The sequence below is a fragment of the Protopterus annectens genome, chromosome 6.part0 (genome assembly GCF_019279795.1).
Source record: "Protopterus annectens isolate FY-2018-M chromosome 6.part0, PAN1.0, whole genome shotgun sequence".
Classification (NCBI taxonomy): Eukaryota; Metazoa; Chordata; order Ceratodontiformes; family Protopteridae; genus Protopterus; species Protopterus annectens.
In genome coordinates this window covers 269,529,271-269,555,117 of record NC_056737.1, presented here as the reverse complement: position 1 = coordinate 269,555,117, position 25,847 = coordinate 269,529,271, and the positions used below count along the sequence as shown (strand labels likewise).

The window sequence follows — 25,847 nt, the reverse complement described above, 5'->3', positions numbered from 1 at the left end:
GTCACTACTAGACAGAGGCATAGTAAACTATACCCTAAAAGGGCGTAGTATTCTCATCCTAAGGGGTGGTGTAAGCCACATACACTCTTGCTAGGCTTACAAATGCCCTAGGGCAGATAGCCTAGTACGAACCTATGAACTTATGAACCTAATACTTTCCTTGCTAAAATAATTTCCTCTTCTAGCTCACCACACCCTGGTTGTCAACCTGTGTGTGTATTTGTGTGAACCACACAGCTTAGAATCCACTTAAGGTTTATAACCCATTTCATGGACAGACTGTGTGTGTCAAGTGAGGACAATTGAAGCATAGCACATTTTTTGTAACAAATGCAAGTCTACCTTCAGAAGAGAAACATTTTGGGGACAGTATCTTTGAGGTTACAAGAACCCATACAAATGTAAGGCTCATCAACAATATGTAGGGAGCAAACTATCTGGATGTTACCCATGTGGAACCTGTTTTTTGTCTCAAGTTGGTTGAAACCAAAATTTGTATTCTAAAAATACAAAGTATTTGGTACAAGTGGACTTGAAACATGTTACAGAATGGCTTATTTATTTGATGGTATGCTCATTTGACATACTGTACCTGGGTGAGACTTCAGGCCCGTTTAAACAGAGACTCTCTACACTTTAGTGATCAGATGTTTATGGGATTGAAGTACTTTGGTCAAACATAAGAATAAACATGCTGAGACAGGTTTTTGGTTTGTACATATTTATAAGTTATTGTATGCCAGTCCAAATACACCTGATAAACAGTGTATCAAGAAAGAGAATATGTGGATTATTAATTTGGGAGCCCTCCTTCCACTGGTTTAAATTAAATGATGTAAATGATGTATTTATTATATAATTGTAATTAATGCATTTGACCACTAGATGATGCCGTAGGATTGTTAATTTGAGTGATGAATTTAAATATTTATACTATATTAAAATATATTTTTCATGGATTGTTTCAAAAATGTTTTCACTTAAATTGATTAACTGAATTAATATGTTGCTGTTTTAGATTTTATACATTTACCAGTTTCACACTTTGAGTTATTTAAATGTGCTTCTGGTTATCCTTTTCTTTGCAATGAAGAAGCTCCATGTCTAGGAGTGAACCTTGCTTTGCCTGTTTCATTCTGTGGTAACAGTGGTATTTACAATAAAATTTATTGAAATATATTGGTTTGGTGCTGTGGAATCTACGTTTGGTTGTGTTTGCTTTCAGTGTGCACCTGCTTTGGCTTTCTACAGGCAGCTACTCTGTGTGTGTTTGTGTAATATATATATATATATATATATGTATGTGTGTATAGTACGAGTATAATATATACAATATAATATATATATATATATATATATATGTATATGTGTGTATATATAGGTTCATAGGTTAGTACTAAGCTAACTGCCCTTGCAAGCCATTTTAAGCTTAGCCAATTATCCCTTGTGAGACTCAAACCCTGCACTTTGTGTTTGTATGTATGTAATATATATATATTAAAAAATTGTACACACACACATATGTAGAGTTGCACACCTTTACAGGGAATCCTTTGAAAAGCAGTGGATAAAGCAACCTAGCTGCCGTTCTTTTTGTATCATGAACTAGTAAATATGTATTGATGCTCTGGACTTATTTTTCTAGTACTGTTCTAAAACTGTTGGTAACCAGAGAAGATGCAGTTCAGGAACAACTGACATCAAGCAGTGAAATCAACTCCCCAGGGTCACCAGTGTAATGCAAAGTACATATTTCAAGTCAGAATTTTAAAAGTTAACTTTAGTGGCTATGTCTAGCACTCTGATATATTTTAAAAAGCATCAGATAAAGTATGTGATCTGTTTTTGCTTCTTGAAAGTGTTTCATTGTTTCTAATCATATGATTGTAATGTGTTCTCTCTCCCGCAGGAAATTATGACTACTCAGATAGAAAGATCTAAAATGGAGTAGTAATGGCAGATTACAGCTCACCGAGTTTGATGAAGGAGTTACTTGCACCTTTGTCCTTTGCCTTGCCACTTTTGACTTCTGTGCCATTCAGGAACATTCAAAGAACTTTGCAGCAGGATGGGGGATGAAGCTTCAAAAATATGCTGAAGTTCAGTTTTTGAAAGAAAAAAGTTTTAAAAAGCATTGGTTAAGAATAAAGACTGAAGTTTTTTGTTTATTTTTTTATCCAGTGGAACTGCAATTCCATTTTTCTCATTGCTGTTGAGTAACAGCCATTCCCCTTTTATAGTAACCTCCTTTCAGATCTGATGGATATGTTCCCACAATTTCCTCCTTAGCATTTGTGTTGCTGTGTGCCAAACTAGAATGTTAAAAATGTATTAAAATGTTAAAAATCAAGAAGTATGAAATTCCCATCCCAGTAATATTTTGATTTAGGAGAGTATCTGTTAACTGGAGGCGGTCTACAAGATTTTATTCCAGCCTGATGTTTCCCATCAAGATATGGCAGAGACTGTAAACAATTGATTTCCTGCTGCTTCATTTTTAGTTCTTCTGCACAGAGAACTTGAGACTAATGTACAGGATCACTAGGTCATATGACTAAAATACAAATGTGCCTTATTTTTGCTGTTTCTTTCATCTGTGATAAGTTTACGAAAGACTACCTAAGTGTGTTGCTATGATATGGCCTGCTTTGTGCAGGATTTTGTATCCTACTTTTGGTAGGCCCGATCCTTTGTGATGGTTGCATTACTTCGGTTTCAAATGCAGATTAAAAAAATAACCTTTATTGAGTATAGCTTTCATATCAACATTTTGTTGGTTTGGAAGGGAAGCCTCACTTCTGAATTGGTTAACTCCAAACCCAGTGGGATCAGGCCACAAACAAAATATACATTTTGAAGAGCTGTTGTTAAATGTATTCTAGTTCCATTAAAAGAGGCTTCTCCCAGCAGTGTGAACATTTTTGCCACACCTTTTGATCTGGTATTGACTTGTTTTGTGAATAAACATGGGTCATTTGGAGCTTTCTTAATCACAAAATTGAGCATCCCCTTAGAGTGACTATACCTGATATGGGATATCAACTGGACATGTGTTTGTCTTTTCGGCTTTTCCCTGTTAGGGGTCGCCACAGCGGAACTCCGGTCCGCTAATGATTGGCAGTACATATATGATTAATATAAATAATTTGGACATTAATTAGGAAGGGATTTCTTGCTTTGTAGTATGTAGGGTTACAGCAGAAGTATAGATTATGTCCTGCAGCCATTAGAAAGGGTAGATTTCTGTGAGGCTGATAGTCACATGACATATAGATCGTCCTTTCCTGTATGTGTATTGGTGGTGGATTGTGTCAGTATTTGCCTCTAACCCAAAGAGAAGGTTAGGTTAAATAGAGCGGTCTTGGCAACAGGGAGTAGGATTGATAAGTCAAGAAGAATTGATTAAGGTGATCAAAACCTTTGCAAAGAAATGCAGATTTAAGGTTTTGATAAACAGGAACCAAGTGGAGTTCTGTGCAGGATGAATAATAAAATTCTGGTAAATTTACAAAACAATACAAGTTTTTAATAACTGAATGATGTGTTTTGTGCATTTCAGTGACTACTAATGTACAGTAGCCTGTGTATCTTTTGGCAGATCTGTAGTATAATATATATTTTTTGAGATTTTAGAAATTTTGTTTTGTACCTTCCCAGTTCAAATATTCGTAAACATACTTAATTGACCCACTTGCACATGCAGATTTTACATACAGCAGTTAATCATCACTGTTCATTATTTTTGTCTGTCTTGCATTCATTTAAAGAGTTAATGCTTTGACAAAGTGAAAGTGACAGCTAGGAAGTGGCATCCCTTGATGGTGGTCCGTCATTACCAAGCAGGTTGTACATCAAATGAAGCCAATATATTTTTACTTTCAGTTGTTCATTTCCCAGCTGCTCGGAATTATATCATTCAAGAATTGTGTTTTCAGACTACTTCACTGTTTGTGACTTTGTTCTTTAGGTTTTTTCTTTCTTAGATGATTTCTGCTGTCCATTCGAGTTGTACATTAATTTGTCTGTTTTATGATGTTGTATATTTCTCTTTTTTTAACCCTAGTGGTGTACGTTTTTGTCTTGTATTTACTGTTATGATTTGAAAATTAATTTTTCTTTATGGAGACCAGAACCCTAGTTCTTAGACTGTCCACGAGGAAGTTGAGCAGTTTATTTATTTATTTATTTTATTTTTTCTTTCTTCTGGAGGCCATCTGCAGTGTCCTCTTTCTCCTCTACATTTTGTAGGCTTTTATTTTTCAAAGGTTCTGATCCACATTGTCCACAGGGCTGCACTACTCCTTTCCTTGTTCTTTTACTGTGGCTTACCTGATGGTCTTTGTTAGAGTGGAGGTTTGGGAGTGTTTCAGCATCCATTGCTTCCATTTTACCACCTTCAGAACACGGCTTTATTAAGTCTAGAAGCAGTCACTCTGACTCTGTTACACTATCCCCTATCAACTAGCTCTAGCAGCAGAGCTACTTGAATTGCTTTTTCTGAGTCTGTCCAGGTGCTGAGTGCAGCATTCATTGTTTTGTTTTTTTTGTTTTTTTGTTTAGTGCATATTGTTCATAGATTCATAGGTTATTACTAAGCTAACTGCCCTTGCGAGCTATTTTAAGCCTAGCCAATTACCCCTTGTGAGACTCAAACACTGTACCTTGTGTTTGTAAGGCAAACACCTTAACCATTAGGCCACCCTCCCAACCCTAAAAATAAACAGTCCCTGCAAGCCTGAAACCCAGAACCCTGCACACCATAGACAAATTGATTTACCAATAAGCCATGACAGATATAAATAAACAGCCTTGCAGGTCTTGAACCCAGGACCCTATATACTATAGTCAAAGTAGTCAACCACCAAGCCGTCACAGCACTAGTGGCATCCAGCCTGGTATCTAAAATGATAGCTGAAGCAGCACCATGTTTTCTAGAGATCATAGGTAAGTACTAGGCAATTGGTCTGCAGACCATTTCAAGACTAGCCAAAATTTCCCTTTAGCCTAAAGAGGGCAAGACAAAAACTGGGAGAGAATTTGAGGTTGCCCATCCAATTATTTAGGTTTACTTTAAAAGTGGCAAGGGTGCTACTCTGCTTTACATGTAGTGGAAGTTTGTTGAGGTAAGGGATCTAAATCATAGATTCATAGATTAGTACTAGGCTAACTGTCCTTTTGGGCCAGTTTAAACCTAGCCAGTTACCCATTGTGAGAATCAAACCCTGCACCTTGTGTCTATAAGGTAAACACTTTATTATGCCAACTTTGTCATTAGAGTAACCTCTAATTGTGGTGTTCCTGCCCCCTGATAACTCAGTTTGTTTAGCACTGCTAAGAATTGAACACTTGTCTTACACTTCTTGAGGTTTGCAGTGTGAAAGAAAGAGTGGTATGGTTGCTCACTGAATTGCAGTGTTTCGTTTCTGCCGTTACCTTCCTTATAGGTAAAAGGTAGTCCCTGATACCATTGCTGTGTGGTTCAGACCTGCCATCTTGACTTGCATGTAAACCCTCATAATTTCCCCACGTCTTTCAGTATCTGGCACCTTTATTTTCTCTCGTGAGTGTTGAAGAATTGACTCTGGTATCGTCCTCACTGGAGTCCCTTTCTGGTGATAGTGACTGACAACTTTGTGTACCAGCCTTTTCTCTCAAGGTTTTTCAAAGTACATTACTGACAGCAAAAAAGTCACCAGTGTTCCAAACCATTGCTTAATACTGGTATGTATTTTCCTCATTTATGCTGGCAGTGCCCACCATCTTCGATGTCCGAGATCATATGTCCTGTCATATTCTCTACCTGAGGCTTTTGTAGGTCAGTGGAAGATCATTTGCAGTTTGTAATGCTTTAATGGTGTTTTTCTTCTCATTTGCCATGTTTCGGACAGACTACTGATCGTTGTAGTGGGGATGTTCCCAAGTGCTGGCTTCCACAGGATGATCTCATTTCCTACCAGCACTTCATCATCATGAACAAGGAGACAAATCACCTGCCACTCATTATGAAATTAATGTGAAAGAGACCTTGCTTAGAGACTGTGCCTCTGAGTCCTTTGTAGTCCAGCCATATTCTAGCCTCTTGTTTTCACTGTTTTTGGAGATTTCTTAGGCCTCATTTTGTGGCCCTCTTCAGTAAACAATCCATTTAGTAGATTGATAACATTCACTTTTCAGTATTTCTTCAGTCATGGGACATTTTCCTCCAGTGCGCACCACAAAATTAAATCTTGTAGAATAATGTCCAACGTTCACAACATCTTGTATAAACCACTTTTCCACTGCTTCTGAATTTTTTTCTACCAGTCCTTTTCCTTGTAGCACTCTTTAAGAATCCATCAAATTACAGCTCAATTTTACCTTAAAGGAGGGACTATAATGACTTGCGAATTTTTGCACTGGAGGCATCCTGTGGCAGTTCCTCCCATTTGTCAACTCATTCCTTTTTTAGTACTTCATTTTATTATCCTTCTGGTCCCTGCCCAGTGTGTTTTTTCATAGCATTCTGTTAGCCTGGCATGGAGCAAACTAAAAGTGATAGAGTATCTCGCATCATTTTGAGCATGTCTTTTTCAGTGAGTAGTTGTTTAACCACTGGCCAACGCACGTTTTGAGTGCTCTGTCCCCACTACCCACCACCTATCTAGTCTTTGCAATGAGGCTGTTGTGGTATAATCATTTTGGCAGCCTTGAGGAGATTCTACAGCTTTTGGTCCTAACTCCAACCCCTGTGGCTGATGTGCATGCTTGTACACATTAGAGCATGCCATATCTTCTCCTGTCACTGTGTGTTCCTAAACATTCCCCATGATGGCTGCCTTATGGATTTGACTTTGCATAACCAAGTGCATATCCCTAGCCCATACACCGTATGGTGTGTACCTTCCACTCTATTAGCTTCTAATGCTGTCACTGGTCGAGTTGTACCCCTCTACTCAGAGTGGTAGAACTGGAAATGGCCACTTTCTCACACCTTCCTTGGTCAGCCCTTCCACTGCCCAGGTCACTACCTGAGTTTGGATTGTCTGGGTTACAGTCAAGGACTTAACCTTTTGTAAAGTATATTTGCCTTGAAGTATTCTGGGTATGTGACTTAATCGTATTTGGATATATACTGTGATTTTACTATTTTACTGAAACTTTTTTTTTTTTTGAATGTCTCCCAAAATATTTAAGCATTGAGCTGTAGATTGCATAGAGTTATCACCTGATCTGGGGATGAAAGATTCAAATTGTTGTCTTTTCAGACTTTATAAACAAGAATCATCTCTCTTGATGTCCTCTAAAGCTGTCTAAATGTACTGCCTAAATTCTCTTTCAGTTTTAGAGCTGGTGGATGAATATGCTGTAGAATTTTTCATAATGGACGTTTGGATGATGTTGAGGTAACATATTTTGTTTTGAAGCTCAAGTGACCTATAAATATATTTAACCATTGTACTACAAAGAGCTTCCACTTCTGGTTACAAGAGATGTTAAATTATGCTGCTTGGTATCATTTAACTACTTTCTGCTAAAAAAAAAATAAATAATGTTAGCTAACTCAAGTATCCATGGCTTGAGTTGCTCCCTGTTAAGTTTTAGCTCTCAAGATGAATGCAAGATATGTGGAGGTAGCAAACCTTAAACTCAAATAGGAAGTTTAATACTTACTGAAAATGTGTAATAATTTTAATCGCATAGCTTGATCAAAAGAAATAATAGTTATTGAGGAATGTTTTTCAAGTCGGGTTCATTTTACTGTAGTTGAGTAGTTTTAATCGTACAGCTTTTTGTGAAGGAGTTACAGGTATCGAGGGGCTTTTTCCAGGTCATGTTTATCTGTTTGTTAGTGGTAGAGTTTACACCTTTGTGGAGTCTGCATGTCCTCCCTGTGTTCGCATGCGTTTCCTTTGGGTGCGCTGGCTTCCTCACACAACCCAAAGACAATGCCGTAGGTGGATTGGACACTAAATTGGCCATAGGTGCAAGTGTGCATGCGGGCTTCTGCTATGGAAGAACAGTCATGGCAGGCTAGCCACCTGGCGGTGTGAACCTTGGCTCTAGATGATTCACTGTGGAGGTAATACCTTACCCCATGTGCATAAATGGGGAAAAGGGGTTGTGGATGAATGGATTCATTTCCATAACCAGTTATCTAAACTATGAAACCACACTGTTGCACATATGAAGTAGTGCTGTATATTGTGTTTTTTTCTACTTGGGTAATGTCAAGTTAGGAGTGGCTGCATGTTGCACATTTGTCTACCCAGCATTTGCGTACCTTAGTACACAAAGAAATTGGCAGAGATCACTGTTCATGTCTCGGAATATGTTGAATACAGGTGATAGCTGTTAGCCGCTAACTGAAAAGTGAATTAAGACAGGATCTGCACTTTGTTTCTGAAGTGTTAGGCTAGGATTACTTTTTCTGATATTTTGGGCACTGCAGTTTACAGTGGTATCCCGGGGTTGTATATTGCAAGAATACATGCAAGAAATGTTTACTCTGGATTTATAGCTGTGTGTGGGTATAATCGAGGATTCTTCGATAACTGAGATACTATATCTACGTGTTTGGCTTCATACTCAGTGGTGGTACATTATTTCCTGATCACAAGAATTACAACATAACAGACACATCATGGTACTCACAGTTGTCTGCTGAATCTGACATTCCTGGAAGTTTGCATCTTTTTCACTAAGAAGCAGTACTTAAGATTAGTGTCTGAGGAATATAATACTATTGTTAAAAAACCTTCTGACTTGAAATTTAAATCTATGTAGTCATTGCTGCTTCATGCCATCATGCTGTTTTCAAATCCTGAGCACTGATATCAGACGGATTAAATTAGTATGAACATTTTGCAACGGAGACGAGTCTTATATTTCACCTTTGAGCTTGTTGCAGCAAGCTCGTTTTAAATTGGAGGTAAGTGTTATATAAACCTGTACAGTATACTATTCGGCAGTGTAAATTTTGGCTCTAGATATTAATATACCACCTCTTGTAAAAGTAAGACAAAGTAGGTTGATGACTTTGACTAATCTCCTTTTTAATATGTAGTTGTGCCCTTGTAATTTAGCGAGCTGCCAAACCAATCTTTTTTAAAAAATGGTGTCTGTATTAAATAATGGTCTGATGTAATAACACCCTGAAAATGGAAGCAGATCTACCCTTAGAATACAGTGTTTTTTTTCCCCTGGGAGGAGGGATGGATAGAAATATAAAGGTATTGTCCTGGGCCCACTGATTTGTCAGAGACTTTTACTTTTATTGCCCAGCTTGACATTCTTTTACCAAAGATATTTTAACTAAAATATATGAATAACAGTACAGAAAATGTGGCAAACAGTATTTAAGTTAAAACTGGAAAATAGAATCTCTCTCTACCTGTTAGGTAATCAAATTTATTTTGAGTATGTCTTTTAAAAAGTAATTTTGTAAGGGTTGCTGTAACAGTTTGGCAGTATTATAAAACCTACATTAAAGGTGTTAATATTTGCAGCAAAAGTGACCACATTTTTATTATCGAAAAATTCAAGACATCTTCCAGGCGTATGTTCTTAGTATTTGTAATTGCATCAAATGAAAGTTTTTGAACATTTTATTTTCTTTTTACAAAAGAAATGTATATGTCATGTTGGTTTGTAGAAATACCACTGTTGGACTGACCAGGCCTATGTTTAAGGTAGTACATAAATTAAGGGGGCAATGCACTGAATGCATATCATATATTGGACATCTGTGCTAATGTGTATGTTTATATATTTGTCAATGTCTTTCTCTGTGTCTGTGAAAAAATCATGCACACACAATCTGGATGTGAAGACTGGCTCAAAGAATAACACTGTTTTGCCATTTTGCAGTTTTGTTGAAACGGTCAAAAGTGCATATATTTAGACTGTGAAGCACTTTTGGGTTATACCTTCTAAAATTTCAGTATTCTTTGTTTTGCCCTGTGGAGTTTTGCCCTCCATTCTTGCCAACCAGTTTGGCCTCCCATAGGACGTGACCCGTTGGTACCCTTACTTAGGAATTTTGCTTGGGACCAGGCAAGAACTGTACAATGAGGGGTTTCACTCAGGGAGCCATGAAGGTACTTTGTCCTAACTGCTGTTCCTGCAGTGAGGGCACATGCAATTGTCTAACCCTTCCCCTTTGCTGAACAGGGGGATGAGTGACCCATGTCAGCAAGGAGTCACCCAGTGCCTTCTCCATACAACTGCATGCCTTGGAACTCCTGCAATAAAGGCTGCCACCAGAGGCGGTGGTTTATTAAGACTAATATCAACTTCAAGCCATGGATCGATACCCCTCCTCCAGGGGATTGTGGCAGTGTGTGCCTGACTCTGCCCTCTTTCTGTAGGATGGGCATGCCCATTCTCTCTTGCCAGCGCTGTCAGACATTTAAGCCACTAATCGAATTCTGGTCACCTAGGCCATATGGTCTAATCCCTCTGTCAGCAGTGCTGGCAGTTGCAATATTTTATCATTTATATTTAACAATTTGGGGTGTGTCTTTACTGTCTTTCACTTAGTGGTCTAGAAATATATTATCTCTGTCAGAATAGAGATCTTATATGTGCCGGGAACATTCTTCTTTTGCCCTTTCCCCTGCCCCCATACATTCAGCATGAATGTTAGGGACTAGTTATTTTAATACTTAGAATGCATGTAATTTAGTGTAGAGTAGTTGGCTCAAATATGCAAGTAAGTGCTGACAATAATAGAAGTGCTTCCACTGACTTTTGGTGTATGCAAAGCACTATATGGAGAAGGAGAGCCATTCCCTTCTATTTTTGCAACATGATTGGCTAGAAATTTTCTGTTAGTTTTAAACGTTGTTACCTGTAGTTGAATGTAAGAGGGTTTTCTGTCATTTTTGCAAACTTGTATTTGTTGTTGCACTACTGCTTTAAATTTAGAAAAGACATTTGACTTAATCTAACTAACTGAATGTGCTGTTTAATTTGTTTTTATTTCTGGGGCTATCTTTGTTTTGTCTTATGTAATGGTGTGGTGCTTGAAGTACATGCTTCTGTATAGATTTAACCTCATACATTATTATTCTTAGAGTGAGGTAAAAACAAACCAAAGGAATAAACGTTTACTACAGTTACAGTGAGAGTTATCTGTGTGTACATGTGAAATCACTGTCCTGATGATATGGCTTGCAGCTAAACACAGATGGGGTTATAATGAGTGAAGTACTTGTGCATTTAAATTGCATTAAAATGTTAAGTTTTCCCCTAGAGTAATTATGAAACTGGAGTAAAATAATAAAGATTGAAAATGAAATGATTTTCTCTATTTTTTCTATAATTTGTACCATTTATATGTATGTTCACTGAGACAGATGTGTATAGAAAAGTGTTGTGATTGTAGAGTCCTGTGGTGTTCTGTTATACTTCTGCATCCACTAATTACAGTCTTGTTGATGGTGGTCTCTGCCAGAAAGTCCCAAGTTATATCAATCTGTTTGGTTTGGTATAGGGACCTCTAAGATGACTGCACACTGTATAGCAGGATGATTGGAGTTTTCCTAGAGTGAAAATTGAGAAATTGGTAAAGCCAGTAAGTGTTTCTCGAAAGTGGTAAACTTAATTTACTGGCTAATAATTACACTGACTGGATGCTAGGTAAGAAGAAAATGTAAAGAAAGTAAAGGAGAACTGCACCCACACACTCAAAACAACATGTTTATTTAATCATGGTTTGGTGTTTCCTATATTTTAACACCATGATGGGACTATTTACAGGTTTTTAAATATTTTTATACCTAATTTCTGAGTCTGACCACATGGAGTCTGGCATCTTGAAATAGTTCTGATTCTTTAGTCTGACCCATAATGCAGTGCTTGTCTGTAAAAGTTATGTCATCCATGCCTCTCTCTTCCTAAAGCTCCTGTCGCATTGATTTTACATGCATACACTGCTGTCTTTGTCATTTTTAAGTAACATTTCATGCCATTCAATGACTACTTAAAACACAAGCAGTGCAAATGCCACAGAACAGACTTTCAAAGTGCTTTTTACTGCTGCTTCTTTTTAGAATGGCTAAACTGCAGTGTTTTGTGAAGCCTGAATTGCACTACTTTGACTCCTCTCCCATCCCCCTTCACACCTAACTTCCTTAGCTGTCAAAGTGCTGAGGGTAATTTGAGATGTTACCACCTGTGATTGACAGCCCACAGCAAGAGACTTGACTCGTGTACTGTTTCCTTGTTCTAGGCTTTAATTCTGTATGTGTAGGGGAAGGACCAGGGAGCTTTGACATCACAGCATGGGTGGGCTTTTAGGAAGGTCATGGTGATGTCAAGTTTGGGGAAGGAATTGGCCAGGAAACTACCTGTATTCATTGGTGTTGATGACATCACTGAATTGGAGACTGCAGCAAGCTTTACCAGGGTAGGACAAAAGTTTTTTGAAAGTGAAACCACCACAGTACAGTAAGATACTGTTCTAGTGGCGAGAAAGTCTGTTTAAAATATGTTAAATACTGTATTGTTTATTCATAGCAGGAACAGTAAATATGAAGAAAAAAAGAGAAGTTGAGTATTTAATAATATAATCCTATTGTTGTACTTAAGTTAAACTAAACCAGAAAAGAATAAAAAGCTCTTACTAGGAAGAATACTTTTTTTAGCAAACAGCAGTTTGTTTCAGTATGTGTACAGAAGATAGCTTCCAATAATTTAGAGGCAGAAATGATACATGTTTTCAGATGTGTTTACATACTCCCCCTGTGTCTCACTTATTTTAAAGTTAAATGAGATGACGCTGGGGAAAACAGTAAAAGAAACTTTATGTTGTTATTCTGATAAACTAACAGCATCACAGAAATCAGACTGAACATGACATGTATTGAGAAAAGCTGTTTAAAAGAATAGAAAAGATAGAGCATGCAGACAAAACTTATTTTCTGGCTATACCAAAGTAAATAAAAATAACAGATTGTATTAATTTTATGAAGGTGCTGATATGCAATTGGTTCCACAACTTGGTATAATTGAAGAGGCATATTGTGTCTAAGTATGTCCATCAGAAAACAGCCAAGGCATATACTGATTAAGATTCAATAATGGCAGAAATTCCTACTCCTGACAAAACTTTGAAGGGAAAATGATTTAAACAATTAAAGATACCAGAGTGTATGTGGAAAATGATTATTAAATACATAATAAACATGAGAGTTTATCCCAGTGATCAAGGAATGTACTGAAATAGCATGCATCATGGCATGGGTAACCTAAATTTCAGGTTAACTAGGACCAGTGTTAGCAGTTGTCTGGTACAAATGTTCTTGTGAGGGTTAAACTTCATTATATAAAGATATACATTTACGCTTGTTGTGCTCTTCTCCTTTACTATCTTCTTCTTTAATCCTTTTAAACCTTGTCTATATCTCCTCCCATAGTCCTACAAACCCTCTACCTAGCCCTCCTTCTCCACCTCCACTACTCCTAGGTTACCCCTTAATCTCCCAGGTTTCCCACTCTTTTAAATTCCCCACATCCTCAGTATAACTACATCTGCCTTCTCACTTACTGCCTCTTGTTCTTGCCTACTACCTTACTGATTGTTTTTCTTCCCTCACTGCTTTCACCTTACTTGTGTCTGCCCCGCTATGCTCCCCTACCCTACCCCCAAATCCCACCCACCCCTAGGTATCCTAGACTTATACCTCACTATACACTCCCATTATTATTCTCAACCTATCACAAACCTCCTCATCACTAAGCCACTCCCCTAGACTTATACCTCACTAAACACTCCCCTTATTTTTCTCAACCTATCACAAAACACTACATCACTAGGCCACTCACCTAACTCTTTCATTACCACCTAGTTCCAATTACCTCTCAATTTAACTACTGCTTTACCTATCCTAACCATACTCTGTACTAACTACTTCTAGTATCTACCTCCTATTCAACCTCTATTAATTTCCTTTTGCTTTTCATTTTTCAAAACTCTACTTAATCCTTTGGAGCATCCTCATTTATTCTTTCTACCACACCTACTCACACAAGCTACTCTCATCTGATATCTACTCACTATCATGTCTCCAACACACAAAACTATTCACACATACATCCTACTATTTACTGCTATAGCCTCTCTGACCATACCATACTCAATCACCTTCCTTGAAAATCTTACTCTACATGAACAAAACCTTCATCTCCAACAAACTTTACCTTCTTCTTTTATCCACACCCTCAACCATAGTAACATAACCTGTACCACTAACTAGATACTACCAAAATATCACAGAACAACCCATATGACATACTGCACAATCAAAAAGAATTTGAATAACTCTCTCAAGATCCTTAAATTCCTACACTATCCCCAGCATTACCACCTCCTGCACGGGGATATTCATCCAAACCCTGGTCCCAATACTAACAATAAAAATAACCATGATAATGTACCTTTACCTAAACCTTCTTCATTAACTAAAGCACCTAACTCCCTCCCAATAGCTCACCTTAATATTCGAAGTATTAACAAGAAAATACACCACCTGCATGCACTCCTGGACTTGCACTCATTTGATATTCTATGTCTTACAGAAACCTGGCTAAAACCTTCTACTCAAGACCAGGAAATTACCCCTCCTGGCTATAACATACTTAGATGTGACCGCAAAACCAAAAAAGGCGGGGGTATAGCCATTATCTATAAATCTAATCTCTAAGTTACCCTCTATAATGAGCTCCCATCACTAGACACCAAATCTGAAATATTGTCTGCTAAACTCCAAATTAACAACACCAAATCTATCTACCTAATTTGTATGTATCTTCCCCCTGGAAACAATACTAATACTCTTGAAAACTTACTTAATTTCCTCTCTAGCGAACTACCCCAGGAAACCATTGTACTTGGTGACTTCAACATAGACTGGTTAACCTGTACTTCCCATAACCCTACTAACCACATAAATCTCTATGGATTCTCTCAATTAATAACCACTCTGACTAGAATCCACAAACATAACAGGAAAGAATCTACTCTTGACTGGATCCTTATTAATAACCACCCTAGCAATTATACTCCAGGAACCCTTCCTGATAATATTAGTGACCATATGCTTACTTACATTACTAGACAAAGATTTCATATCCCAACTACTCATAAACTCAAAACTTCCCGCTCAAAAAAATTCTTTAATCCTGATAGTTTCCTGAATGAATTGCAAGCATGTGACTGGTCACCACTGACCCATCTTGAACTTGATGAGGCTGTGACCTACTTCAACACTAACTTTCTTCAAATCCTAGAGTATCACGCACCTTATCGTTCTACTAGGATAAGAACCAAATCTGCCCCATGGCTACCAAAACAAACTAAGCAAAAAATGATCCTTAGAAACAAAATATGGGCTAAATGGAGAGCTACCAGATGTCCATCTCATCACCTCCTCTTTAAACAGTTAAGAAATGCCACCAAGAAAGATACTCTTAGAGACAAAAAAGACTTCTATCTTCACCTCCAACAAACCAATCAACAAACTCCACAAAAATTCTGGTCAGGGATAAACAAACTTCTTCAACCAGGACATTCGACTACTCCTGCCCCATTAGGCTTCAACCACAATAATTCCAACCAGATCCCTGATGCCTTTAATAAATACTTTACAGAAGCCATTCAAACCCTAGCCAATTATTTACCTCCATCTACTGCTTCCCCACCAAACACCTCCAAAACTTCATCTCATACCTTTTCATATACAACCTGTTCCTACATCTCTTATCCATAAGCTACTTAAGAAACTGAAACCTTGCACCCCATCTGCTGACCGACTCCCATCTGAATACCTACAAATTGCTGCAAATGCTATAGACTACCCCATATCTATACTTATTAACAGGACTATCTCTGAAGGCAAAATCCCTACCATATGGAAAGTATCTCACATAATCCCTCTACATAAAGGTGGATCTTCTATTGAGCTTTCTAACTTTCGCCCTATTGCCTTACTTTCCCCATTAGCTAAGATAATGGAAACATGTATTCACAAACAACTACTCAACCACCTACTACAAAATAACTTACTAGCCAACTGTCAACATGGCTTCAGACCATTCCACAGCACAATGACTGCCCTTTTATCCTTCACTGACTCTGTAAATAAAAATTGTAACAATAACTCCTTTTCCTCTGCACTATTTATAGACCTGTCAAAAGCCTTTGATATGGTTAACCATAACTTACTTCTTGATAAACTAAATTACCATTCTCTTGATCCACAAGCATTACAATGGTTTAGGTGTTCTCTTCAAAACAGGCAGCAAGCAGTACTTTGGGATAACAATCTGTCTTCATTACCCCCAATAAATATTGGAGTCCCACAAGGCTCAATCTTAGGTCCCCTTCTTTTTTCCTTATTTATTAACAACCTACACTTGAACATACCTCAAGCCACCTGCATTCAATATGCAGATGACTCGACCTTAATCTGTACTGCTAAGAACGTAGCCTTCCTCCAGTCCCTCACCCAAACTGTTTTCCAAAATGTTGAAAAATGGTTTATGCAACATTGCCTCCTCCTTGATCCCAAAAAAACAAAACTACTACTCTTTACTCCAACTCATAAATCATCCACACCATTCTTCGCCATAACCTCTAACAATGCTACCAACATATAACCCCAGATACTACCACCCGCCTACTAGGTGTTACCATTGACAATCGTCTTAATTATGATTACCATATTAACGCCACCATAAATTCTGTTAACAAAAAACTTGGTACTCTCTATAGAATTAAACCCTTCCTTACCCCCTCAGCCAGGAAAACCATTGCCCAGACCCACCTCATCTCTACCCTTTTCTATGCCTCTGCTATATATACTAACCTATCAAAAAACAACATCACCAAACTTTCTACCTGTTACAATAGCATAGCTAGATTCATTACATGTACTCCCTTCAAAACTCACCACTGTCTTAACCTCAAACAACTAGGATGGCTAGAATTGCATAACCACATACTCTGTCAACAGTTACTTATCACTTAAAAGTTCCTATACCACCCCAATGATACCCCTATCCTCACTAATCTGATTTCACCTTATAAAAATCTAGCTACTCTACTTTCTGCTAATAAACTCCTGGTCTCCTTGATTAAATCTAACAACAAAGCTGGCGACTCACTGTTCTCAAACACTATAGGTAAAAACTGGAATCACTTCCCTCCTGAACTTTCTAACCTAGCTTCTACTTCTCTATTTAAAAAACATATTAAAGAACATCTTAAAACTCAGTGGCTTTGTCCTTGTGCTAACCCAGACTGAAATCTTTTTCCCTCCTACTCATTCCACTTTCCCCACTCCCCTAACTTAGGCCTCCAACCTAGGCCTCTAAATCTTGTTACTTTTTTTCATAGTAAGAGGATAAATTATAAATACTTTACTCTGATGTGCAATACCTGTTTTGTTTTACTTAGTTTAACTTTTAGCATAATTTCTATCCTTTATTTTTATTACTATATTATTACTTTACTCTGATGTGCAATACCTGTTTTGTTTTACTTAGTTTAACTTTTAGTATAATGTCTATCCTATAATTTTATTACTATATTATTTATTTTAACCAATGCTACCACTGTACTGTTTTCATACATGTCTTTCTTATATGTTGTTAACTTTATTTTACTGTTCATGCTGGAGCTTTTCTCCCCTGGCCTCTACTGAAAATGGACAAATATCCAGTTAGACTAGCCCGGTCAACAAATGTAAAATAAAAATAAATAAATAAAGGTGTGTTTGTATTAAGTTAATAGGCTGTGGGAGTGTTTTTGAGGGTTTTCTTTTAAACAAAGTCTTGTAAAGTGTGACAGAGGTTATAGTGTTGATGATGAGAAAAAACATATAAAGTATTCTGCCAAACATTGGATCATGTATCACAAAAGCTAGAATTATTAAAAAGGTTGCCATATACAATAGGTAGGAAAAATGACTTCTTACCATAATGGCATCACTTTCTATATTATCTTGGAAAGTGAATTGATTCACAGGTATGGACAAAAAGGATAGACTATTTAATTATATTAAGAAATGCAAAGTGCAAATAGCAATGCTGCATGAGACACATTTGGAAAGAACTGAGCATGTACATTTGACAAAGAAAGGCTTTCAGGATGGATATTCTGTAGAATATCAGGAACTAAGGAAAAGAAGAGTTCTTATACTAATTGCTAGAGGAGCTCCAGTAGTGATTGAAGAGGAAAAAGATATTGGCAGATTTGTAGTAGTAATTGCCTACTGGCAGGAGATGAGTATTACACTAAAGTGTATTTATATTCCACATAAACTGTTCTTTTGGACCTTAAAAATTTTTGGGAGAAATAAGTTTTCCACAGGAAATATTACTTATAGGTGGGGACTGGGCTTTGATTTATAACAAAGAGGTTGTATTTGTGTTGCCAGGAATAGAAAGTATAACAAAAGAAGCTAGATTTCTTAAGAAAATTATGAAAGTATTTGGTATGAAATATGTAAATTCAGTAACAGGTACTCTGAGAATTTGCATATCATTTCCCTAAGGTGCTGTAACTGGGCTAGACTTGATAGAAGTTATATTGTGTAGTAACTGGGCTAGACTTGATTGAAGTTATATTTTACAAGAAAATTTCCATTTCATTGAGAACTTTGCAACACATCCAATAACTGCTAAAAAGAGAGATTTAATGAATGGGTAGTTGAAATTATTATGGAAGATAGAAAGCACTACAGAAGTTAAAGCTAGTGAGTGGGATAAAATGAAAGTGGAATTTAAAAATAGGGAAGAAATAAAAGAAAATGGATCTGGTTAAGAAACAAGAATTATTTAGAGGGGCTGACAAGGGTTTAAGTATTATAAAATAAGGTGAATCCCACAGAAAAAGAGGAGGCACACTTGCAGAGTGCTAAAGAGAAGATAAGGGAGTACATGGATAATATGCATGAGTTTAGAAAGATTGCTGTTAATCAACTTTTTTTTGATAACTGCAGAGCATTTTGACACTAACTTGGGCAACAGAAAGTAGAAAGGGTTGTTGCCAAACTTATGGAGTCTGTAACAAGAAAAATAAGATCCTGTAGCGGTGTTGCAGATATTTTGGAAATTTTATGAAATCAAGAAAGAACAAATGGAAATATTTATGGAAAACTTAAATGTGCCAATGTTAGAGGTACATGAGACTCAACAACTAAGAGTTAAGATAAAAGGAGATGAGATACAAATGGTGATATATAATCAATCTACAGGAAAGTCTCCAGGAATAGATACTATTCTAGTTGAAGTTAGGAGGGAAGAAAGTGATAAAGATCTGGAAGGTTTTGTTTAACAGTATTTTAAAAGGAGGGGAGGCATCAACATCATGGGGAAAAAGCTGTGATGGCTGTAATACCCAACAGTAAAGACATGTCTGATGCAGTTTCATACAGACCCATTTCAATTCTAAACCATGATTATAAAGTGTTTGTCTATAATGGCTAAAAGAATGGCAAAGGTGATGCTAAAATTGATCGATCTGTACTATTGTGTATTTTTGGAGGGGAGACAAACATTTGACAATATTAATTGAACAATGACGATCCAAAGGAAAGCAGAATGTAAGAAATACCACTGTTATTGGTGGGTCTTTAAGTAGAGAAAGCATTTAACAGAGTAAGTTGGGATTTCATGTAGAGCAGTAGAATCATATGTATTCCTTGATACAGTAATAAGGTTAATTAACAGGATATATGAGGGATCACTGGCAAAAATCAAGGTGGGAAGGATCCTCTCTAAGTTGTGTGTGAGCAGAGGAACCAAGCAGGGGCGGCCTCTTTCTCCCTTGGCTTATGTTTAAAATCACTGGCAAAGAAAATAAGGGACTCAAAAATTAAAGGGTATAATTAGTATGGGGTTCAAGAAAAATTGTCTTTATTTGCAGATATTGTTTTGTACCTGATGGAAACAAAAAATTATATCTCAGTGTTGTGGAATATTCTAAGAGAGTTCTTTTTTTTCAGGATATAAAATTAATGAAGATAAAACAAATGCTATAGCTATAACCTATGTACCCACACATGAATTGGTCCAGACATAATAAACTGAAGTATTTAGGAATATGGACTAAAATGATTCTGTTATGGCAGCTAAGGATATGTGGGAAGAGACTAAGCAAAAGATAATGCAAAAACTGAGAAGCTGAAAGTTCTTGCCTATATATATATATATATATATATATATATATATATATATATATATAGATAGCAATATACAGGCATTAAAAATGTTGGTAGTCACTTTAGTTTTATACACAGATCAGGCATATTTCTGTCAACTAGAGGAGGGGTTGTGGATAGTAACTAAAGAGGTGAAGGGTTTTGTTTGGAAGGGGAAGAGGGCAAGAGTCAATGTGATCCTTTCTACAGAACAAGGAGGTTTAGGATTACCCAATTTAAAGGGATATTTACAGTCAGTCATACAGTTAAGGCTCTTATACATAACACAAGTAGAAAGCTAAAATTCAGAGTGGAAAAGGATGATGATGAAGCAATTTAAGAATTGAAGTAATTTAACAAACAAGGAAAGACTGGGATTTTGGGTGTAGATCCTTCAGAATAACAAGAGCCATAAAGAATATGTTCATAAAGTAGCAGAAAGTATATTAAGAACTAAGCCAACACAGGAGTGGAGAAATTGAGATTCTAACGATAGGGATGACTGCAATTTAAGGATGCAGAGAATAAACAAGGGGACTGGAAAGTACTGGAGGAAGCTGTCATGGAACCTAAGGTATTGGGAACAAATAATTAGAGAAGGAAAGGTAATAGAATGAGAAGAGGCCAAGAAGACATTTGGATTGCAGGCTAGTGATTGTCTTCCCAATCAGGAATCAATATTCCAATACTGATAGAGAAAAAAAGGGCTAGGGGAATCCTAAATGGAAGATATGCACTAGTTGATTTTTAATTGAATCTAGCACAAAAGCTACTGTTGAAGGGATAATTAGTGGGGCATATAAAACATTGCACAATAACAATAGGAATCGATCAGAAGAGGTCATAAAAGATTGATGAGAGATTTAATATGGAATTTCACAAAGGAACAATGAGAGGATGGATGTATGGCTCCCAAATATGCAACAAAGTCTGGAAGATCTAGGATTTTTGCCTGGAAGTGTTTGCATAGATAGCTTTTATTCCCCAAGCAGACTCATTCGAATTTTTCTTCAGGTAGATAGTAAATCTTGGAGGGTCATTGGGAAGAAAGAGATAATTATGAACATATGTTTTGGGAATGTAGTGATTTGGCAGACTTTAAAAATTCCCTGCAGAGTTCTCTGTTGGGAATATTGGGCAAACAAATGAGTTTAACTACGAAAATTATTTTTGAGTTGGGATGCAGGGTCTGAATTACCTAGACACAGTAAGGCCTTTTTAAGTTTAATTCTGGTGGCTGCCAAAAAAGCAATTACTAGATAATGGAAATTAAAATCTAAAGTTCAAACTATACTTGAAGCAGTGAATATTATAACAGAGATAAAAGAATAGGAAGTGGGATCTTTAGAAAAGGGTAGAAATAAATTATATATAAAAAGTGGAAATTGTGGGAATAATGCATGCAGAAAATGTTTTGGAGTAGCAATCGGGTTTAAGAGAAGGCAGAATTTTAATAATTGATGTAATGTTACCTAGATTGTAGGATATATAACAGTGTGTGAGATGCAAGATGTTTGTTCATGTGAACTTGTTAATATGGTTTTATTACTTTTATGTAAATGTAAGTTTGCCTGTGTCACAAGTGATTATTTTTTAAACACTTTTATTGAATTAAGACCATACAGAGACTTCCAGTGAAACCTTCTCAATTCTTTCAAAACAAAATGCTTGCGTAACAAAAGTCTAGTAGCTGACTACATAACTCAGGGCTGCCTTGGACTTGATCCACATATCAGTGGTGGGAGATCAGGGAGATGACCAACAGTAATGTACAATGAGTAAATCTGAGAACTGTAAAGTATCAGTCCCATTAGATATAATTTAAACATATGAGGCATGGTTCTACAAAAAGTGGCAGAAGACTGGGCATTTTGTTAAGGGTGTTAAACTTGATAGAACACTTGTCCATCTACCTGCTTAACTGAATAAAAGACTAAACTTCAACAGTGTCCCTCTAGTCCTCCCACAGGGAGGATATCAGAGAGAGTCTCCTAGATCAGCTACCTAAAGTGATTTTATCTAGGCTAATGCTTTATACTCTGTTTCTTAATAGTCCTGTCACACTCTGGATCACAGGTGGGGTACCAAACTTCAATTGACCCCTCTGGATAACCTATGTTTTTGTTTTTATAAAGATGGATGTCTACACTTACCTCTCTAGTTTAAGCTATATATATATAAGTTTTTAAGTAAATGGACCTGGCAAACGAGAAAATTATGAGAATGTTAGTTTTCTTGTATTTGCAAAGTTACTATACATCTCTCCCTCACTGGCACTAGCTTTTGGCTGGAGATGGGCAGTCTGCAGATGTGTCCATTTAATCATGATGGGTCTGAACAGTGTGTTCTGAGTGACCTCACCTAAACACACTGTTTAAACTCAGCCTCTCCACAGGCTACATGCCCACAGAGTGGCGCACAGCAACGGTTATTCCACTCCACAAGGGTGGAGCCACAACGGACCATGGGAACTACCACTCTATAAGCCTGACTAGCTTGGTCTGCAAAGCTATGGAGTGCATCATCATGGATCTCATTAACAGAGACATTGGAAACCTCTAAACACTGGACCCTACCCAGTTTGGCTTTAAGGGCAGATCATGCCTTCTAAACCTGGTGGACTTTTTTGAGATGGTTACCAAGGCTATAAACGAAGGAAATGTGGTCCACACAGCCTACCTAGACCTTGCAAAGGCCTTCGACCCCATTCCCGACTCGGGTATTATAGACAAGCTCACCAGCCTGAACATAAACCCCTATGTCACGAGATGGGTTGCCAACTAGCTCACGGACAGAACCCACATGGTAAGAGTTGCTGGAGCTAGGTCTAACTCTAAACTGGTTACAAGTGGTGTTCCCCAGGGCTCAGTCCTAGGACCCATCCTGTTCGGCATATACGTCTTAGAGGTACAGGCAAGCACAAGGAGGACTATGGCTGACCAAGTTCACAGACGACTGCAAACTATGGGCTATAAGTGACTCTCCAGCTGACAGATATCCTCCAAAAGGGTCTCACTGAGACAGATACCTGGTGTCAAAACCATGGCCTCAAGCTAAATGTCAAAAAGTGCATAGTCATCCCCTTTGGAAAAAAACAAAGTACCCACAAACTACCACATAGGTGGTAGCCCCCTAAATACTGAAGACGTAATAAGGGATCTGGGGACCCAAGTAGATAGGAACCTCTCCTTTGATAATCATATTGCCAAAGTGGTTAGAAAATCCTTCTATGTGGCCCACCTAATCACAAAAGGGTTTGCATCCAGATCGAAAGAGGTCATTGGGCTCCTCTATGCATCACTCATCAGACCCATCATAGAGTACAATACCCCATTCGGGATGTACCTTACAAGACACCTGCAACAACTGGAAAGACCACAGAAGTACCTCACCAAGAGGATCACTGTCCTCAAGCAGATGCCCTATGCAGCTCGACTGAAGAAACTCCAGCTGTACTCTGTTTCGTACCGCCTACTCAGAGGTGATCTCTGCCTGACATACAAGGCCATGTCCAACCCAGAATTGATTGACATGCTCCAACTAAAGAAAACCTTATCCCCTTGAGCCACATGCTCCAGAGATCTAAACCTCACCACAACAATAAATAGGACGTGCTGGAGGGATAGATTCCTGTCCCAGAGACTTCCCATGGTCTGGAACAAGATTCCAATCTACATTAGGCAAAGCTCCTCGCTAACCCTCTTCAAGAGAAACCTTGATGAGTGGATGGGAAACAGAAAGTTTACAAATTCAAAATGCTGTAGCAAAAATCCAATAAGACACAAACGTTGAGGAAAAAATACACCTTTATAAACAGCAAAGCTTTCGGGTTACACACCCTGTTAGTATTGAGAAAGAGTGTGTAACCTGAAAGCTTTGCTGTTTATAAAGGTGTGTTTTTTCCTCAACATTTGTGTCTTAAACAGAATGTTTACCCCAGGGATCACTTCAATGGTTCTGCTGGACAGACGCAATGGGAACTAATCTAAGGGGGCAGCAAAAGCCAACACATTCCAGCTAGGCTTATAAATGCCTTCGGGTAGATAGCCTAGTACCTACCTATGAACCTAAATCTTCAAACTACACTGTTCAGTGAAACAGTGTGTTCCGAGTAAAATCTGTAAGGTACATTGTAGCTACATTGTAGCAACATTCAAAGGGATGGTGGCTCGCAGTGTAATGAAAATAATGGTTAGAAACTGTGGGAAGTAACTAGTTACAGAATCAGTTACCTTCCCAGCAGACTTGATACTTGAATGTATTAAATATAACGGTACACAATTTAGTTTACTTAGTGGTAATAGGTGTGCTTTTTCTTAAGTCTAAATGTTAATGTTTGCAGAAAGCATGCAAGGGGTTTTTCACATCTGGGATGATAACAGCAATAAGAGTGATTAATCAGTATAAGGGGACGCACATGTTCTAACTTGCACATTATCATGGTTAACCTTAATTCTAGAATATGTAATGCTTGTAGGCGCAGCCTTCTATTTGGGGCAACTACTCCTCTAATGTACTAAGTAAACTTTTTTTTCTGAAAAGGTAAGTCATATGAATTTCATGAAACAATTATAGCTGTTAAATCTTGTATTGTCATTTCAATGTTTTTGTATAATTTATCTCCAAATTTAATGTCTAACACTGCAATATCATATCTAGTAAGATACATACCACCTGTTTATTTCTATAAATCTTTTACTTTTTCTGTACTTAAATCCACTGAGAAAGAATTGACTTGTTTATAATAACAGCAATTACTGCATATTACATATGTGTAGATGAGCAAATTATGGAAGTCAGCAATAGGTTTGCATATCTGTAAAGATCTGTGTACAAAGTTAAAAAAAATCTAAGTTTTTTATTGAATACTAAGGGAAACACTCCATTTATATATTTAGTAGTCAAACCATCGCATGGTGACACTATTTACTTACACTAACTAGAACCTAAAATATAGTTCAACTCTGTGCTTTTTCATCTTTTACAGATCTTCATTTAATATGCACATTAATGCCAAGTGAAGAATGTAAAATACAAGTCCCATTTATTTATTTTAGTTTCACTGAGTACTGAAGTCATTTTGGAAAGGTATTTCAGGCAGCTTGTAAGATAGTAGTAATATTTTAGGGTGTGAATTTTTTTCCAGTTACAGAAAATTTTAACTCTCTCTGGAAAACATAACATGAGGTGGCTTTGTGTTCCTTTTTAAAGAAGGAACATCTTGTCTGTCTAAAGACAGTGCAACACATCCTTTGAGGCCCCTTTTTTTCTTGTTTAAATAATATTTATTTTTATTTATTCTTTGTTGACCATGTTAGTCCCACTAGGCTAATAGCCTCTTTTCAGAGGAGACCTGAGGTGGCTTTTGTAGTACTATTATTACTGCTTTTTAAACAGGAGCTGAGCAACAGAAAACATAAATCCTCTTCTATGTATTTGGTAGTTTTGTCCTAGGAAGAGGAGAATTACCAACACTGTTATATAAGTGAATATATACTAGAGGTAGAAGCATATGATTTCCATGTAGCTAAATTGTCCATAGCTTGGGAAGAGAGAATCACACACTCATCCTCTTAGTTTCTGTACTAGTCTGTTTGAATTTTGAGATGTCCAGAGGTTCTCTCCAGACAGTGCCCCATTTCTGAAGTTCAGTATTCTAACACC

The 25,847-nt window shown here is 37.3% G+C and overlaps 1 protein-coding gene across 1 annotated transcript in view; it reads left to right on the top strand.

Moving 5' to 3' along the window:
- LOC122804259 (transmembrane protein 87A-like) overlaps positions 1 to 11,278 on the top strand; it is a gene marked incomplete in the record, with an annotated part of 1,166,529 nt that extends 1,155,251 nt beyond the window's left edge. The window contains 1 exon segment of the mRNA XM_044074023.1: positions 1,910 to 11,278. Coding sequence (XP_043929958.1) covers positions 1,910 to 1,951 — 42 coding nt within the window.
- Between the last annotated feature and the right edge of the window lie 14,569 nt (positions 11,279 to 25,847).